The following is a 20564-nucleotide window of genomic DNA, read 5'->3' on the forward strand; positions in this document are numbered from 1 at the left end:
AATAAGCCCAAAGATTTTATCCCCAACTCCTCAGTCGAAGGTCATTAGCCTTATGACGAGCTCGGAGTCCCTAGCCCCATGCTAGTGATTAACTTTCTGATAGACTCGGATTCTTTAACCCCTCGCTAGCGACTCGCCTTAATACAATCATGGAGTTTCATTTCCACCTTAATCCAAGCAACTTAGCTTTACGATGTGCTCAACAATTCTTTAGCTCATCCTTCCACGACATCACACCAGATGTTGGACTCGCACCCCTTCCACAACTCAGCCTTACGCCACCTGATGCCATAGATGGTGCCGCCCTCCACCATTGTCACTAGACTCACCGCCCTCATCGAGCATCCTTGCATCTACCGACAACCACCATCTCCGCCTCCCTTCTCTTGTCGCAGTCCACCTTTACCGCCAAGCTCGCAACTGCATTGGACCACTGCCGGCAGTGCCTCTCTCGTTGCCTCCACCTGTGATAGATCCGGCCTCATACAACCTCCAGCGTCGCTCTACAGTCCACCTTCGCCGCCTCCAACACAAATCCAACCGTCACTTCCAGCGTAAATCCAGCTATTGGCGCCACCTTTGGCGCAGATCCAACCACTGCCACCACCTATGATGCAGATCTAGCAAGCGTCGCCACTTCCTCTAGCACAGATCCAACATCACTTTCATCTTAGATCCCAATATTGTCGCTGCCTTCAGCACAGATTTATCCCTTGCCACCGCCATTGCTGCTTCCGGCGGAGATCCCACTATTGTCGCCGCCTTCAGCTTGGCTCTGTTGTTGCCACTACTGCCACCACATTCAATGCAGATCCAGCCGCTACCACCACCTCTGTCATAGATCTTACTGTTGCCACCACTTTCAGTGTGGATCCAGCCGCTGACGCTGCTTCCCGTGTAGATCCCACTGTTGCCTCTGCCTTCGGCATGGATCCCGCCACTACTGCCACCGTCACCTTAGGCATAGATCCCATCGTTTTCGTCACCCTCGGCGTAGATCTCAACAACACCACCCTTCTCACAACGCCGCCTCCCTTGTCGTCGCTTCCACTATCTCGTTGTCCTTCCCGTGCCACTTTCGTCGTCGACCTCATAGCCTAGTCCTCTCTCTCCCTCTATGATGCAGTCGCCGACCACACATCTAGGGATATAAATGAATCAAACAGTTCATGAACTATTCGTAGCTAGATTCGGTAAAAAATTCATTCGAGTTCGTTTGTTTAGCTTATCGAGCCGAGCTCGAGCTCAACAGTTTTATCAAGCCGAACTCGAGCTTAAGGATATTCGGCTCGTGAGCCGATAAACATGTTCATTTATAGGTTCACGAGCTTGGGCTCAAGCTTAGCTTATTTAAATGGATCGAGAACATGTTCGTTTATAGGCTCGTGAACTCAGGCTCAAGCTGGGCTTGTTTAAAGGGCTCGAGAATATGTTCGTTTATAAGCTCGTGAACTCGGGCTTGAGCTCAGCTCGATTAAAGGGCTCGCGAACATGTTCAATGGTATGTTGAGTTTGGAAGTTTAATGCAGTAGTTTGGGATATTAAATGATGTGTTGAGTTTATATCATTTTAGTTGTTAGGTTTGTTGAATATTTATTCAAATGAATTTTCGAGCTCGCTTAACAAGCCTACAAAATGAGCCTTAAAACTAGCCCAAAAATGAGCCCGAAAATGAGCTCGAGCTTGCTTAATGAGTTAGGTTCATTAACTATGATAATCGAGCTAATAACGAGCTGAGTTTGAACTGTACGCGAGCTTAGTAATTCCAAAATGAGCCAAGCTCAAACCTTGTGATAAAAGTTCGATTCGAGCTCAAACCCGAATATAACTTAACCAAGCCAAGCTTGAGCTTAATACTGTTTGGCTTGGTTTAGCTCGTTTACATCCCTACACACATCCAACCAACTCCCCTCCATCATCGCCTCCTCCAACCTTCCCTCCATTGTCGCCGCCTCCTTCCTCTCCCTCTATGATGCTATGATGCTGTGATCCGCCTCCCGAAACCCTTCTGCCATTGAGTCGTCGTCGACGTACATCCCTGTTCTGCTCCACCTCTCTGGAGCCCTCCGGCCTCCCAACTGTGCTCCACCTTCCAAAGCCCTCCGACTTCTAAGCCTTCACCATTGTGCTATTGCCCCTCTTACCCGGTGCTCCAATTCACCCCCACTCTGTGCTATAGAAAGTCCGGCCCTCGCGAGTCAAGGTATACGTGCATTTTTGCATGCATCTATTTCCATTAACCTACTATTGTGTTTTTTTATCTCTCATGTCAAAGACTAATTTGAGCATCGAAGTGGACGAGTCGGGATACCCTGGCCTCCATTCTAATCCCCTCCTACACTCCTCTACTCTCCACGGGCTCTTCAGACAATTCAATTCCCCCTACGGCGCACGGTGAAGCCCTTATATAGCTCCGCAAACTTCTCTGATGGCCCCACCTCCCTCCAGCTCATGACGACTTAGTCAACATTAGCGACACCTCACCAATGGTTCTTAGGGCATCTCCAATCCATCACCAAAACACCAAATTTGGTATAAATTTAACACCAAATTACTCTAACCCATATACTAAATCCACACCAACATGATGATGTGCAACACCAAATATGGTGTTGCATTATTCACATCACCATATTTGGTGATGGAGAGAATTTATTTTTTTAATTTTATTATATTATTATAAAATCAAATGTAATTAATTAATAATTATTATTTTCTTTATCTTTATTTATAGTATATTAAATGTAATTATTATTTATTATAAATTTAAATTATGTAATTAATAATATTTAAATTTTATTATGTATATTTGTAAATATTTAATTTATTAAATTATTATTTTAATTTATTTAATATATTTTAATTATAATACATTTAATTTTAAATATATGAATTATCGTATAAAAAATTAATAAGAATAATAGAATATTCTAAAGAATATTCCTTTTTGGTGTGATATGGTATTAATGGGTTGGAGTTGAAATAGTGTTTGGTGTTGAAATTGCACCATTTTAGTGTGAAAATTATACCAAATTTGATGATGTGGGTTGGAGATGGTCTTACATCAAACGATCTAAGAGGAGGATCATGAATATTTGATAGTATTAATATTATTATTTAGGAATATAATCGATAACCTAAATCTATATTTTGAATGACTAATTCAAGTCGATTATTCTAAAAATTAGTTAAGATGCAGTTGATTAAATCAAATTGGATTGTCTTAAGGATTAAGCAAAGTTTGCATAGATTTGTAATAGTGCACATAAAACATATGAAGTGGATGATCGACTCGATGCGGTTGAGTTAGTTGTTTTGAGTTTGATAGCTTAAGAGCACACGAAGTAATTGGACTTGAAAGGTGAAGAGAGAAGGATGATATGTAAAACAAGCTTAGCATATGTAATGCCTGAGAGGTCAAACACTAGGTGTAGTTTAAGTTAAGCTTGTACAATTCGGTGCATCGGAGGAATTGGAGACCTGTTTCGCAAGGTAAATTTAAAGGGAACAAGGAGTGTCGATATGACCACTTGGATGTATGAAAGCCTGTGGATGATAAAGAATCTTAGGGTTTTTCAATTTTTGAGTATTATACACATGGTAGAGAATAAATTAAGATGTCAATTTTAAATTTGTTTTTAAATTAATTATTTTTTATGCTTTGTAATTTAGTTTAAATTAATTTGCATTTTATATAATTTTAGTTAATTATATGAAACATTAGATTGGGTTTGTTAATAATAAGGATGTTTTGCCAATTAATGATGAGATAATTTACTATCAATTAATTAAAATTAAGAGGGCACCCTTTATTTTTCAATATTATCAAAATAGCATCCCATTTTGAAATTGAGCAAAGCATTTTATATTGTACCAATGTTAATAAATCACTCCAATAATATTTGACCAATTTTGATTAAATTAAAACGCTTTAAAGTAATATTTAGGTAATTTTATTCAATATTAATATATTTGATAATACTTACTTATTAATTTTGAGTTGGGTTGAAATAGATTTTTTTTTTTTTTTTTTTTTTACTAGAGTTGCTACAACAAGTTTAAACCGAATTATCAATTTAAATTGAATTCATCGGATTTACTCGTCCTAAAAGGATTAAATTGAAGTTTTATTAGCCCATTATTTGGTGGGCCTAAAGGCACCAGCTCGTGTAGGTTGCGGATCGACCGGCTTATTAAAAAAAAATCAAAATTTAAAATTAAAATGAAAAATTTTATAATTTTATAATCCATGGACTTATGGGTTAGCCGCCTATCATACAACACATCTCATATTGAGTTGAAGATTTCCCGAGGCAAACCAATCAGATGATGAATTTTTTATAAAATAGTGGACTTTTTTATGATAATAAAAAATATCCTTTTTAATTTCCTTTCTGAACAAAAATAGAGATTATGCATAGATGGATAGTTATTAATGGCTTCTATTCCATGTATTTGTTTTAATTTTGAGAATTTAATAATTTTTAATAACCTTTAATGAATGTCAAAATTAAATTAAGATGTCAATTTAAAATTTGCATTTGCATTATTAGGAAAAAATTATATTTTCATCAATTTAGTCAATGTAAAACATAATTAACAAAGACAACCAAAAAAAAAAGTCATAACACATGCAAATCAATGAAATAATAAATAAAATAAATTTTACACTGCATAATTTTTTTAAAAAAAAATCTTAAACTAATTTAAAATCTGTACTAAAAGAAAATACAAATTGACATTTTACTATTTATAGTTGCATATAAACCCTAAATCACCCAATTAACAAACCTTTACCCTTATAGCTTACCCCTTTATAGCAATTATTAATAGCTTTTCAAAATGTCCATTAAATTTTCATTAATTTCAAACATCAAAATATTTTTATTTCCATATCCAGGAAACAAAAATAAATAAATAAAATAATAGTATTTTGAAAAAGGAAAAAAATAAATCTTGATAGTATTTTCAAGATGCTGCCCTCTAACAACAGCTTGCATATTTATATCTCAAGGAAACAAGCAAAATGGTGACTGGAAATTCTCAATTACAGATCGTTTTTTCTTTCGATTTCCTGATTAACTAGTTGAACTAACTGATCCGGTCCGTGGAGCTAGCCGATCTGGTCCAGTCTTCGATACACTGCCATCTAACATCAGCTTGCATCTATGTTTGTTTCCAGCTTATGATAGTTACATGTTTATCGAAACACGCTAAGTAGAGAATAGTTCAGAAATAAAAAGGGTCTGGAAGTCATAGACTACGATAATAATAATGAACACAAACTGCATCAAAGTAGGCGTTGGAGTTGCGGAAATCTTGACTTTGCGAATGCGAAAAAGAAACGTGCATTCATGCACTCACTTGAGCTTCATCTCCCTTCTTTGCGGTTGGGTTAGCGTTGCCCTGCTCTGCCTTTTTCTGAGCCCTAATTAGGGCACGCTTAGCACGGGGCCGCATCTCCCGTACGTTACGGGGAGGCATTACGAATGGCTCCAGAGGACGATCGGCGAATGGGTGCTCACTTCCAGAGAATATCCTGAGCTTGCGGTCTCGGTCCTGAACATATGTTCAAAGAGTCACATAGGATACTAGCATATAATAATAGCAAAAGGTAATTACACTTACTCCAAACAACCCTCACATTCCGTTCACAAGTTATATGAAATGAGGTAAATCAAGGGTTAACTTATAATCAAGTGGCTAGAAATGTGAGGAATTTTTTCTCGAGGGCATACGTTCGCTGGGAATTGATCCCTGCCCATTGTACCAAATATGTCACCCCTAAGATACAAGCATACAAAAAAATATATATATAAAACAGCCACATTAGCGGCCCCCTACAACGGCCCCACGTCGTATGGATGGAGGTTCAACAAGAGTACAGATGGCAAACGCATGGCGGGGCCTCTGTTGGCGGTGAAACCCGATTCAGATAGAATGGCATGTGCTTACCATCTCTGTCAAGCCCTGGGGACAAGGATACAAGCATACAATGTGGCAAAAAAGGTGATTCGCTCGCTCACAGCACCCCCGTCAACCTGTCCCTAGGTCAACACAGAGGAGGTAAATCACGAGTAACTACTAGCCATTAGTGTAGGTGGCCAAAACATGCTCGGATGCGCCAAGTTTTGACCCAAGACCTCATGTGACAACACTCCATACCTCAACCACTGTACCGTCTTGAGGGTACGAGGGTACGAGGTTTACCCATAGTGGTAATCATGATAACATCTTCTTGTTCATCAGTCATGGAGATTCTAAATGCAACAAGGAAGAATTCACATAGGGAACAGTTGAAATTTCGAAATTCTAATGACAATAACCAAGTAGTATTCTATTCTATAAGTTCCCACAACGGTTTTCTTTCATTAGGAAGATGACGCTAAAGCAGTGGGCTAGTGAGGCTCAGGCAAGGGAGGGAGGGAGGGAGGGGGGGAAGGAGAGGGCAACGGTTTCATAGGCGAGGCAAGTGAGGAAGATGAGGGAAGTTTCCGGATTTTAATTCTTCCCACCCATCTTCCCTTCTTCCTCTTTCCTTCAACCACTTGTGCAACTTCAACAAATTGTACTTCTCACTCGACTCTCCTCTCTACCTTTTTCCCTCTCCTCTCCTTTCCTCTACCTTTTGACGGGCAGACACGGCCTTACTATATACATATTACACATCTCACGACAGCAGATTCCATTTTATTCACTTCTTTGTCTTCAAAAAGCAAATAATCATATACAACTCATGATGATAATTCAGTATCATGCAGTAAAAACTATACCATCGAATACAATTACAGTCCCGGAAGAAAGAGGATAGCTAGTGTGTGAGTTAGTTATCATCAGGTTCGATAGAATGGTGTCAAGTTAGAATGTAAAAACACTTCAAAACCTTTTAATTTAGTGTTGTCATAATAATAATTGAGGTTTACATGTATCGTACCTCCAAATGCAAATTAGGGCAGTCAAAATATCAAGAAAATAAATGAATGGTTCTCTGGTACTTGAAAAATTTTGAAGACATGACCACTAAAGTAAAAGAATATCTTGAAGCAGACCATTTTCCGATATATGGCTGACTAATTTTTCAGACTTCCATAAGAAACAGCTTTATAAGGACTTGCGACATTTATGGGCATAGTCTAGCTCACAATAGACTAGTCGGTGATAGTTAAGTAAATCAAATAGCAACTCTAAATAAGCAACACTCAAGAATCTGTACCGATTCATGAGGAGCTAACTCTACTCTAAACAGAAATCCATATGTGAAAACAAATTATGAACTTAGCACAGTTATTTGAAGTTCTGCCAAGTACAACTAATTTCTGAATATTTTTTGCTTCTAAAATTCTATCAAAAAGATGATACAGCAGAATATGTTCCTAAAAAAAAATCAATTTGATAAGTGGTATTCAGTTTCTCAGAAGGAAAACATTTGCACAAAACTAATAGAGAGCAACAATTTGATGCATTCACTTCTCTAAGATGCTGATTCAATAAAAGTGAAAATTAAGACGAAAGCATAACTTACATCACGTAGTTTGTTGCGTGGTAGCATGCGGAAGACAGCTTTTCGAATCACTTCAGTAGGATCTTTTGCTAGTTGATCCTTCAAACTTCTTTCTTTCAGGTGACCAACATATCTGTGAACATATGTTCATAGTTAGAATACTCGGAAAAAAAAAATATCCAGAATTAACTTACCATGCACCATTTTGATGCATACCCAGTGTGCCAGCGGTAGAATTTGTTAGTCAATTTTCTTCCTGTAACACAGATGTCTTTTGCATTAAGCACAATGCACATATCTCCATCTTCCCGATATGGTGTATATGTCGGTTTATCTTTGCCTTGAAGTACAATTGATATTTGAGACGCCATCCTCCCGAGGACCTAGTGCATGGACAATTAGTTGATGACTGGTTGTCTAACACGTTCATCAGTTTTGTGGGCTGTTTACAAAAGAATATCAGATTGCAAGATACCAGAGGTAGGAAGTACCAACCTGGCCTTTTGCATCAAATACTCGCCACCGCAAACCCTCTAAATTGATCCTCCTCAGTCCAGCCAGAGCTTTCTAGGTAAATTGCGAATACAAAGATTAGACAAGAAGTACAACCGTTTAGTGCACTTTATAGTTTATACCAATGATAATCAGAAATAGGGAAAATAAGTACTAAGATCACTTAAAGTTACCATTAAATCGAGTGCCAGAATTAACATACCACCTCAATCCGTATTAATGTGTGTGAGAAAATGTCTCTTATCAATGAATCAAGGATTTGATAAATAAACCATAAGAGGAAATTGGCCATAGCAGGATGAGATCTATGGTTATGGGAAGATGGGGATAGGAGGCTATGCTGTTACTGTCATTGTGGCATGAGTAAGAACTATGACAAACAATATAAAGGGCATTGAACAAAATGAATAACCGCTTGAGAAATAATTAGAAGACTAGTTCCATCAAATTTTACTTGGAAAAACAAGCCACGAGAAAGTCTATGGGTCAAACGTTTCTTGGATACTTGGTGATGAAAACCTAGCAGGTCAAGGTAGACCGAATCACGGGTAATAGGAAGTCCCAACGAATCATGGTTGACTTTAGGATTGGATAAAAGAATCTTAAACTTGAGTTTACGGTTTAGGGTTGGACAAATGCCTAGTCGATTGAAACCTACTCCAATCGATTAGGCAGAGTTAGAGTATTTTGCAAAGGGCCGAAATCAATTGGTCAATTGATTAGGCTTAGTCCAATCGATTGGACAAGGTTTCTCATGAACAGAAGGTTGGGTGATCAAAGGTAATCAATTGGCCTAAGATTCACGAGAGAACAGAAGTTTGGTGAATTGATTGAGGCAATCGATTCTGCTTTCCCCAATTGATTGGTCTAGTCGACTGGGGCCTCTTTCGCAAGAGAACAAAAATGTTGGGAATCGATAAACAACTTTCTCTCGTGAACAAAAAACTTCTAAATTGATTGGGGCAATTGATTAGAAGCTGCTAAATCAATTGGTATGGCTCATCAATCGAATAGATAGGTGAAAGAAAAATCGTTCCATAGGTTTTTAAATGGTCGTCTGACGTGATAATCGATTATGGGTAACCCCAATCAATTAGGAAACACAAAAGAAGTTTGAACAACATCCATATAAAGGGGAGTTCGTCTAGGATTTTCGTCGTCGGTTCTTGGGATGTTGAGGAAGAAGTGATATTGCACTTCCAACAAATCAAGAGGCATTTCCAAACAACAAAATAGCAAGCTAAATAAGATTTCATTATAAAGTGTTTACTTTCATTTTCACTTATATATATTTTTGTTATGCTTAGTGTATTCTCATACTTAAGCTTGAACAAGGCTTCTCTGCCTTCGAAAATGAGATTTTCATAGTACATCTATAAGAATGAAGAGTGGACCCTTGAATTAGTCAACTCAAGTAGGTGGATACTAAGTAAAACAAAAGTATTAGCATTGTTTAAAATTTTCCACTGCAAATCATCATCGAAGAAGCGAATGAAGCTATTCACCCCCCTTAGCTTTCTACACGTCCTAACTGTAGGTCCAAGTGAGGCTGGCTAGAGGGAGAGTGAATAGCCCAGAAAAGAAGTTAGAAATATTCTCTTGCTTTTGAAAAGAGCGAGGACTTTATATTAATTAAAAATAAATAATTAACATAAAAGTAATAACTCAAAAAGTAAGAAAGTTTAGAAATTTGCTTGATTACAACTTAGGTGGTTGATAATCTACGACAGTTGAAAAGCTCTGCTAAAAAGACTCCTTCGTGAAGGTGGAGTAGCCTCTTACAGATTTTAAATGCTATGAAATTACTAAAGAAATGAATATAAGAGTTGATATCTAATTTCTAACTTCAGAGGGCTTTTTATAACCTCATGGGAAAAGTTACTATTACTTGGAGATGCCTCCAAAGCCATCTCGGGAGCCTCCAAGTAGATAAGCTTTATCCACTCTTCAACGATCAGCTAACAACTATTGTTCATTGGAGGCACCTCTATAGAAGCTCCAGGGCGCCTCCAAGAGAGGCACGAGGGCGCCTCCAACCTTCATCAGGGCACCTTCAAGAAGAGGCGCAAGGGCACCTCCAAGAAAAGGCGCGAGGGTGGCTCCAATCCACTTGGAAGCGCCTCGAGTACTGTTCATCTGAGAATGAACAACTCTAATCGCTTAGGTGATGCTCCGGTCATCTAGAATTAAGCTCACCCAAATCCAATTTTGATCTTTCTCCTCGAGCAAGCTTCTTCCCTGACTTCTCGTCCCTTGAACTCTCCGCGCACGTCCTTCTCATCCACCTGTGTATTCTTTCGCATCTTTTCATCCCTCGAACGCACCGAGACGGTCGACTTATTTCCCATGGCACTTTTCACTCACTGCGTCTTCCGCTCGACTTCTCATGTTCCTAAGTACACTTAGAGATAAGACATCAAAACAACATAGGACCTAAACTTAACTCGATTAATTATATCAAAACCAACCTAGATACATACACTAACAATTTTAAATATTAATTATAATTTACCAATCAAATCTAATTTGACTAATAACAAATTGAAATTACAAATCTAATTTTGGTTATAAAAAATTAAAAACTAAAGATTAAACCTAACTTTAGTCAATAAAATATTAAAATTTATAGGTCAAATTTAATTTGGCAAGTAAAACAAATTTAAATTAGATAACAACATTCATTTTGGTCTATAATTTTAAATGTTTATTGAACAAATTAAATTTATTTTGGATGGAAATAATTGGTTGGCAATCTCGTCTTTTCCCGTAGTGATTTTTTTTTTAAAGAAAATAAGTAAATGATAGTTTTGATGTATCAAAAAGAATATTATGCAATTTTAATCATTTTAAAACTAAGGGCAAAAATTAAGTAATTATTTATGAATTAAGACAGCTTTAGCTATAAAATTTATAAAATATTGGTTAATTAGTGATAATGATTTAGTAATTAAAGATGATATAATTAGTTGCTAAAAGATTATCAAGCAAGTGAATTGATGTGGGGTGGAGATAGAACCATGTGAAAGGGGAAGATTTTTCCCCTTTTTACCCTTTTATTTAGGGTTTGTTGTGGCCAAGAGGGAGGAGGATTCCCAATGCAAGGGACATCACCACCCCCTTTCTCTCTCTCTCTCTTCCACTATCTCTCCCTCTCACTCTCCTACTCATGATTTCTCTCCCTCAGCCTCTCTCTCTCTCTCTCTAAGGCTCTCGTTCTCACACCCTCTCGTCAGGTAGCCTCTCTTCCCGCCTATGAGGGGAGTTGCCGACCAAGCCACCGAGGGACCACGGACCACGCTACCTCATGTCACTGATCACGTTGCTTGATATCATTGGCCATGCCACCTGATGTTGTAAACGATACTGCCCTCCACCATTGTCGTTGGACTTGCCACCCTCCACTGCTGTCAATAGACTCACCGCACTCACCCAGCATCCCTGCATCTGCCGGCAGCCACCATCCCCGCCTTCCTTCTCATGCGGTCGTCCACCTCCACCACCGAGTTCATTGCTGCGTTGGACCACTAGGGAAAGCTTGAACCCAATTCCTACAGTGATAGATATAAGCGCAATTAAAATTCCTGGGGAGTTATACATTTGTGTATTGATAAGACCATTTACTATTTCTTGAAGCTCGATCCCCCCCCCCCCCCAAGATGAACCATATAGCCAAGAGAAACCATAAACCAGAATAGAAGAGCTTGCCCCACCCATGAGTAAATATTTTGGTTGTACCTCTCTCGCTGCTTCCACCCGTAACTGATCTAGCCTCATGTGACCTTCAATGCCGTTCTACGGCCCACCTTCGTAGCCTCTGACGTAGATCCAAACTCTATTTCCCACATAAATCCCACTATTACCATCACCTCCGGCATAGATCCAGCCATTGTCTCTGCCTCTAGCACAAATCCAGTCGTTGTCATCGCCTCCAGGATTGATCCCACTGTTATCACCACCTTCAGCTTGGTTCTACTTTTGTTACCACTTCATATGCAAATCCAATTGTTATCACCGCCTCTGATGCATATCTTGTTGTTGCTGACCGCCGCTTCTACTCGGATCTAGCCACTGTCGTTGCTTCCAGCGTAGATCTAACTGTTGTTGCCTCCTTCGGCTTAGATCCCGCTATTGTCGCCGCCTTGGGCTTAGATCCTGCTATTGTCGCCGCCTTTGGCTTAGATCCCTTCGTTGTCATCGCCCACAACACGGGTCTCAACGATGCCACCCTTCTCACTATGTTGCCTTGCTAATCATCATTTCCACTATCTTGTTGTCCTTCCTATGTCACCTCCGCCACCAACCTCACAGCCTAGTCCTCTCTCTTCCTCTATGATGCAGCTGCCAACCACGCATCCGACCGCCTCCCCTTTGTCACCACCTCCTCCTATTGAAACTAATAGATAGAGGAAAGAAATAAAATAGAGAATAATTTTTTTGATCTATTACTAAAGTCAATAGACTTATTTATACAAATTGTCCAAACAATAATAGAAAGATTAAATATGACATACAATTATAAACATAGTAATGAATATAATAGATTTGGAAGTATTATTTTTGCTTTTGATTCATATTGATCTTGATTGTCGATCTTGATTGTGATGTCAATCTTGATTGCAATGTTGATCTTGATTACGATGTCAAATATAATAAATCTCAATTAATTGAAATCAATTAAAGATTATTTTTTATTATTGTCCTTACCCCCCAACAAACTTAATGGGAGTGCTTGAACACATTAAGTTTGAGTGCTAACTTAGTGAAACGTTGTATGGATAATGGCTTCGTAAATATATCAACAATTTGATCTTTAGTAGAGATGTAAGAAACTCAAAGTTGTTGAGTCTCCACACGCTCACGAACAAAATGAAAATCAATCTCTACATGCTTGGTACGCGTATGAAAAATAGGATTTACCGCAAGATAAGTTACTCTAATATTATCACACCAAATTTTGGGCATAGTAGTTGAGGAAAAGTGTAATTCCGAAAGAAGAGATTGTAGCCAAATAATTTTTTGTGTCGCGTTAGCTATAGATTTATATTCAGCTTCAATACTTGAGTGAGAGACTGTATGTTGCTTCTTTGAAAGACAGGAAACAAGATTTCACCCAAGAAATATGACATATCCACTAGTAGAACGTCTATCTTCAGGAGATCCATTCCAATCTGCATCACTGTAGGCAATCAACTTTCGTGAGGACTAACGATATAAAAGAATACCATGTAGAATACTGTCTTTAAGATATCGAAGAATTTTCTTAACACCTTTCCAATGATGTTTAGTAGGATTATGCATAAATTGACAGACACAATTGATAGTGAAAGCAATATCGGGTCATGTAATTGTGACAAATTGTAGGGTACCAACAATGCTTCGGTAGATCTCGGGGTCAGCCATTGAAGAGGAGGATGAAGGTGCAGTGAAACCACCTTCAATGATTGGTGTGGAGAAAAGATGTGCACCATCCATTTTATCTCGTTGTAAAAGTCTAGTAATATATTTGCTCTGAGAAAGAAGACAACCATTAGAATGTGATAGAAACTCTATGCCAAGGAAAAAAATGAACATTGTCAAGATCCTGAATAGGAAACTCTTGACGAAGAACATGGAGTAAAGTAATAATATTGTTTTCATCACTACCAGTTATTAATATATCATCCATAGAATCAGAGCAAATATTAAAAATTTCTCATTACATTTGTAGAATAGGGAAGAGTTAGTTTTTGAGCCAAAAAATCTTTAAGTATGAAGTCATGTAGATAGACGATGAAATCATGCATAAGGTGCTTGTCGAAGACCATATATAGATTTCTGAAGTTGATACACATATGTTGGAAGTTGCGGGTGGATGAATCCAGGTGGTTGCTCCATAAAAATAGTTTCTTCAAGGTATCCATCAAGGCATTGGAAATATTTAATTGTCGTATCGACTAATTAGAGGTAACATGTATAAATAGGAGCAATCTGATAGTTATAATTTTGACAATTGAACTAAAAGTATTATTAAAGTAAATACCTGATTATTGATTAAAGCCTTTAACAACAAGATGAGTTTTGTAACGTTCAATAGATCCATCAGTACGATACTTAATTCGGTAAACTCATTTAGACCCCACAATATTCATAGATGGAGTATGAGGAACTAAGCCCCAGGTTGCATTGCCAAGAAGAACATCAAATTTTGTAGTCATCGCAGCACACCAATTTAAATCTTTAACTGTCTATTTAAAGTTAGAAGGTTCAACAAAATTTGAAGAAGTAATAAGAGCACGTGGAAGAGGATAACGAGTGGAAACTGATTTACATTATGCATAAATATCACTTAAAGGAAGCATTCGCCGAGGAGTATCATCATCAAAGCTACTCGGAGATGAGTGGTCAGACGAATGGGAATCAAAACTAGAGAGTGAATCACCACTAGCCATTGAGTCTACAGGAATTTATGGAGATGGAGCAGGACCCAAGATATCATCCCCCCTCGGTCGAAATATAGAGGCAACGGTACCCATAATGCAAATTATTAGCAAGGGTTTAACTTGTGTTTAGAGTAAAGTTGTAGCTAATGATAACATGAGCAACCAAAGATATGGAAGTAATCTGCAGGATGATTATAAAGTCTTTCCAAGGGACAATTATTTTAAAGTGGTAGAATGGGTAAACGATTAATAAGGTAGACTATGATTTGGACGGCGTCATCCCAAAATTTAAGTGGAACTAAGGCATGACTAAAAAGAGTTAAGGCAGTTTTAACCACATGATGATATTTTCTCTCGACAGATCCATTTTGTTTAGGAGTGTAGGGACAAGAGACTCGATGGAGAATATCAGAGGAAGCAAGATAACGATAAAGCGATTGATACTCTCCACCTTAATCAGAATAAAGGAAGAGTATTTTGTATGATTGTTATACACATGAGAGGAGCGGTGAATCATGTGATTTTAAAAACTTATCTTTTTCTTTTAAATCAAAGTAAGTATGCAATGGAAAAGATAAAAAGAGAGAAAGAAAATAAGAATACAAGCGATTTTATTTGGTTCGGAGCCTTCGACGACTTCTACTCCAAGACTCAGGTCCCTCAGACCTATCAATAGGTAATCCACTAAATCCTCTTCCAAAATTGCCATCAGAGTGATCGAATACAAAGAATGAAATAGGAAAGTGTAACAATCCTACACTTTTCTTTTGCAAATATGTAAAGTACAAATTTAAAATTAGTTACCAACACTTGAAGTTGTCGAATCTGAATGGGCTCGTGTGTCAATGTTGGTCTGTCGGCAGTGGTCAGATGTCCTCGAAGCAGTTACGCAGTGATAGAGCACAAATGAAGCAGCAGAAGAGTCGTTGAAGCTCGTAAAACGAATTGTATAGAAGTTGTTGGTCGAAGCATGCTTTTATAGACCCATCCGAGCACTTGGATCCCTCCCCGGGCGCATAGAGTGTGCTAACGTGGCGTGATCTCATTAAAACTTCATCCGAGAATTTTATCCATGTCCAAGCACCTGGACAACCTCCAAGCGCCTGGATTGTTAACCTGGGTCGACCAACCAACATGTGACAATGCAACTTAAAGATGGCATTTAGCTGGTCCGGGCGCCTGGAGTAATTCCGGGTGCCTAAACAGTTCGAGTGGCTCGCCAAGCACCCACCCGGAGTGCTCCCTCACCGGCACTAACTCTAGAGCCTAATCTAACTTCAGGCGCCCGAACTTCCAAGCTCCTGGACAAGCTCTAGGCGCCCGACCTTTTTGCAGCTTTGGTTCACTACAAAACACGTTAGTCCAAGCAACAAATATTACCCTGCAAAATATAGTTAGCACATTAAAAATATAATCAATTTATGACTTAGATCATGTTTTTCCAAGACCAGATCTATTCAAGCTCTCGGTTTAGGAATCCAAAATGGTCATAAACTGAACCTGCGCCTAAAGTCCCTAATTGGGATTTGTCCTCACTAGAACACTCTCCTCTAGTGACTTACCTTACTTACCATGCAAAATCGCTTAATTCTACTTCGGTCCACCAGGTCTTTCCGCCAGTTGTCAGATCCGTAGACCCAACTAAATTTTGGCCAACTGCCAAGTCTTGTGGACCCAGCCAAACTTTCTGTCAAATATCAAGTCACTCTTTGACCTAACTAGACTTCTACACTAGCTATCAGGTCCTTCAGACCTAGCTAGATTTTAGCCTGGTCTCAAACCCATCTAATCCTACACACTTGGTAGAAAGGTTAAATCACAGAACTGTTGGATCATAGAATTTACTTGAAGGGGGGTGAATAGCGATCGTCAAGAATTCAAAAATCAAATTGAGTATGCAGCGCAAAATAAAAATCACAACGCTAACACAAACCAGTTTTACTTGGTTCGGAGCCTTCGTGGACTCCTACTCCAAGGCACGCACTCGTCGAATGCTTTCGTTGGACGATTCACCAGAAATTTGAAGAATGATTACAAATGTAAGTACAAGAACTCTTTAAATAATACCGATAACAGGAAAATAAACTCGAGTCACAGGTTGTCAGAGAAGCCTCGCAGCGTTGCAGGAGCAGTGCGCAATAGAGCAGTCATAGAAGAAGTTGTTGTAATTTGCTCCAAGTGGTGGCCTCCTTATATAGGAATCTCCGGGCGCCTGGAACGTGACGTCGGCCCAGCCAATCAGCGCGCTCCACATTACGTCAGGATAAAATTTTACATTTTGAGCGCCCGGATCCCTTCCGAGTGCCTGGACCACTATTTTCCAACAACTCAATTTCCTACAAGAAAATGTTAGTCCGAGGCAAATGCAAATTATACTACCCTGCAAAATAAAGTGTTAACACAATTATAGAGTAGTAATTAGATTCTGTCTCACCAACATCAGAATCTAGTCACGATCTCAACTTAGATTATCGAAATGGTTCTAAGTTGGATCAACGCCTACTGTTCCCTCGAACGGGAAACGTGTCCTCACCAAGTCACTCTCCTTCAGTGACTTACCTTAACTTACCTGCCAGACATCTGGTCAGTCCCTCGATCTGTCTGAACTTCGTGCCAGCTATCTGGTCGGCCCGTCGACCTATCTGGGCTTTGTGCCAGCTATCCGGTCGGCCCGTCGATCTAGCTGGGCTTCATGTCAGATATCTGGTCAGCCCGTCAACTTATCTGGACTTCTCCTGCACACTCAATCAAAGTATTAGATCACAACAAACCTAACTTAACCTACTTTGTCATTCATCAAAACTGAGTTAGACCGTTAGTGCTAATTGCACCAACAACAACGTCTAACTTTAATTCACTTGTCATTCATCAAAACTTAAATTTGACCATTGGTGCCAACTACACCAACATATTTTACAATCAAAATGACACTCAACATACTTTTGAAAATGACAAAAAATATCTAAGAGACCATACTTTATTTTCATAGGAAAAATCCAAGTGAACTTGCTAAAGTTATCAATAAAAATAACATAGTAAAGAAAACCCTGATTAGAAAGAATAGGAGCAGGACCCCATATATTAAAATGAATAATTCCCAAAGGAAATCTAGAGTTGCGAGTAGAGGATACAAATAGATTTCTCTTTCATACAAAATTCACATAAATGAGATGATGACACTAAAGAAGTTGGTAAATCAAAACAATTAATAATGTCTTGAATAAGACGCAGGATGGATGATCAAGATGTGCATGCCAAGAAAATTTCTCAATGCTTTTTCCAACAAAGGTTTTGAGAGAGGTGGGTTAAATATGATAAAGACTATTTTTAGTGTCCCCTTAGAGTAGAATAGTTCCTATCGCGGGATCCTTTACAAGATAATGATGAGAATGAAATTCAAAAATATATTATTATCAAGAACAAATTGATGTACGAAAAGTAAATTTTTAGTGATAGAAGAAACATGAAGAGTGTTATGCATGCAAAAAGTACGATCACATGAATGAAATGATGTATTTCTAATGTGAGCAATTTGTAAATCTGGGTCACTGCCTATTTGTACCACGTCAGGTTCATGATAAGGCAAAGTTTCTATAAGAATATTATGTTGGTGCAAGTTGCACTAATAATCTGATTTTGATGTATAACAAATAAGTTAACGTTGGATGTGTTGTTTGTCTAACATTTCTACCAAGTGTGTAGGAGTTGACTGATTTGAAGGATCTGACACCAAGCTAAAATCCAGCTAGATCTGCTAGACTCGATAACTGGTGGGAAGTCCAGATAGATTTGTGGGGCCCGATATCTGGCGGGAAGTCCAGTTGGATCCGCTGGACCTAATAATCAGCCAAAGTCAAGTTGGGTCTATGAACCTAACAACTGGCGAGAATACTTGGTGGGTCAAAGGCAAGTCAAGTGACTGCAGCTGGTAAGTGAAAGTAAGCAACTAGAGGAGAGATCCAGTAAGGACGTGTTCCCCATTGAGGAACTATAGGCGTTGGTCTAGCTTAGGTCTATTTGGGAAACCTAAACTGAGACCTTGACTAAATCCTAGTCTCAGGGAAATAGGATCTAATTACTACTCATATTTTATTATGTTGTGCTAACTCTATTTTGCAAGGTAAATATATTTTCTGTTGCACAGGACTAGCCCTTTTTGCAGGAAAAGAAGGAGTTGAAAAAGGGGGGTCCGAGCGCCCGGAGCTGGTCCGGGCTCCGGACCAGTATCACCCGGGCGGGTGCCTGGGGTGCCCTCGCCATCCTAGCGCCCGAAATCAATCCAGGCACTCGAACCGTAAAATTCATCCACAAGTTGATATGGAGCACGTCTACTGGCCGAGCCACGTGGTCCAAGCGTCCAGAGGGATTCCAGGCGCCCAGAATGAGCCTATTTAAAGGCCTTCGACCAGGAACTTTAAAACAACAAGTACTATAATTTTCTCTCTTGTATGCGGCTCTGAAAAAGCTCCGACGACACCGAAAGGCTGCTCCGAAGTTCAAAGAACAAAGAGTTCTTCAAATTTCCTTTCTATGTTGCTAACATTATTCTTTTCAATTCTTGTAACCAATTCCTGTAATACATTTATGAACTAATAGTGAATTGTCCAACGAAAGCACTCGACGAGTACGGGCCTTGGAGTAGGAGTCATCGAAGGCTCCGAACCAAGTAAAACTCGGTTTGTTAGAATTGTTTTCTTTTCTTCCACTGCGTACTTCAATTTAATTCACTATCGATGTTCGACGATTGCTATTCATCCCTCCCCCATCTAGCGTCTTTCTGATCCTACATATTATACTCTGATGTAACATGATAAGTCGCTCCAGAATCAAGATGTCATCATGGGGTTTCAGGAACTGATGATGGTGCATTAGGAGGGATGAAGAGTGAGAATGTTCTAGAATGAGATGATTGAGTACTAGATTGCCAAGATGAGAGAGGGGTCGATTTGATGATACAAGTCCTTCTCGGAAATTTAAATCATATTTTTTATAACAATTTTGAGCATAATGATCATAGTTGAAGCAAATTTGATAGCATCCTCGACCTTGACCTCAACCTCAACCTTGGCATCTGAAACCTCCAATCTGATTTTAATAACCATGTTGGGGTGGAGGCTGATTATATTGATTAGGTTGTAGAGATTTGCTAATCATGTGTGTCAATAAAGATAAAGAATCTGACATCCTTTAAGATTGTATTTGTAGAAATCTTTCATGATAGGATAGCATACTATGAAGAGTTTCGAGTGACACTTAATCCATGTGAGTCGTCACACTGGGAACAAAGCTATCATATTGATGACTCAAACCTGCAAGAACAAGTATTAATAGTTCTGGATCAAAGACCAAATGCCCAATTGTAGCTAGGTTGTTGGTAATGGTCTTGACTGATTGCATATAGTCATTGATAGAGGTATCTCCTTGTTGCACAGACTGAACCCATGCTTGAGAGTGGGATGTAAAAAAATGATCAAGAGCTTCCCAAACCTGACAAGAGGTGTTGAGCCCAACGAGCATGGGAGGTATAGACTCAATAATCGATGAGATTAACCAAGTTAAGACTAATTGATCATTCTTAAACCAAATAGCATAAGATGGATCATCTACTTGAGGTGGGGATGAAGTACCATCAACATGACTAAGTAACTCACGAGCACAAAGTAAAGGAAGAAATTATAATTTTCAATGTAAATAGTTATCATGGTCAAGTTTAATGGAAAAAAAGAACCATATGAAAAGGGAAAGAGGTATTTTGGTGCGGGGATTTTAGTAGAACCAAAAGAAGACTTTTTTTTTTTGGCTCTCTGTCCTCTTTTGCTCTATTTTATTTTTTTTGGCTTTGTTTTCAATTTTTTTTCTCTTTGTTTTTTTTCCTTTTTTATCTAACAGAACTAAGAAGGGAAAAAAAGAGAAAAAACCAAGAGAAGAACAAAATGAATAAATAGTCACTCTACCTTGTTACAATTGATATTGCCGAAGTTGCTACCGTCGACGCAAGAGTTATTGATGAAAGGAGAAGAAAAGTTACTATTGTCGAAGCTGCTGTTGACATCGTCAAAGTTGCTGAGGTTGACACACTATAGACGATGATATCAAACTAGCATGTAAAAACTCCTATAGCTGCTGTTATA

At 38.7% G+C, this 20564-nt stretch overlaps 1 protein-coding gene across 1 annotated transcript; it reads right to left on the reverse strand.

The window, feature by feature from the left end:
• Positions 1–4963: 4963 nt before the first annotated feature.
• LOC121971354 (50S ribosomal protein L13-like) lies at positions 4964–8141 on the reverse strand. The gene is made up of 4 exons (XM_042522584.1): positions 7997–8141; positions 7718–7884; positions 7523–7634; positions 4964–5559 (listed from the first exon to the last, which is right to left on the reverse strand). The coding sequence occupies exons 2-4, from the start codon at positions 7870–7872 to the stop codon at positions 5353–5355; spliced, it is 474 nt and encodes a 157-aa protein (XP_042378518.1). The 5' UTR covers positions 7873–7884; positions 7997–8141; the 3' UTR covers positions 4964–5352.
• Between the last annotated feature and the right edge of the window lie 12423 nt (positions 8142–20564).

Source organism: Zingiber officinale, chromosome 4A (genome assembly GCF_018446385.1).
Source record: "Zingiber officinale cultivar Zhangliang chromosome 4A, Zo_v1.1, whole genome shotgun sequence".
Lineage (NCBI taxonomy): Eukaryota > Viridiplantae > Streptophyta > Magnoliopsida > Zingiberales > Zingiberaceae > Zingiber > Zingiber officinale.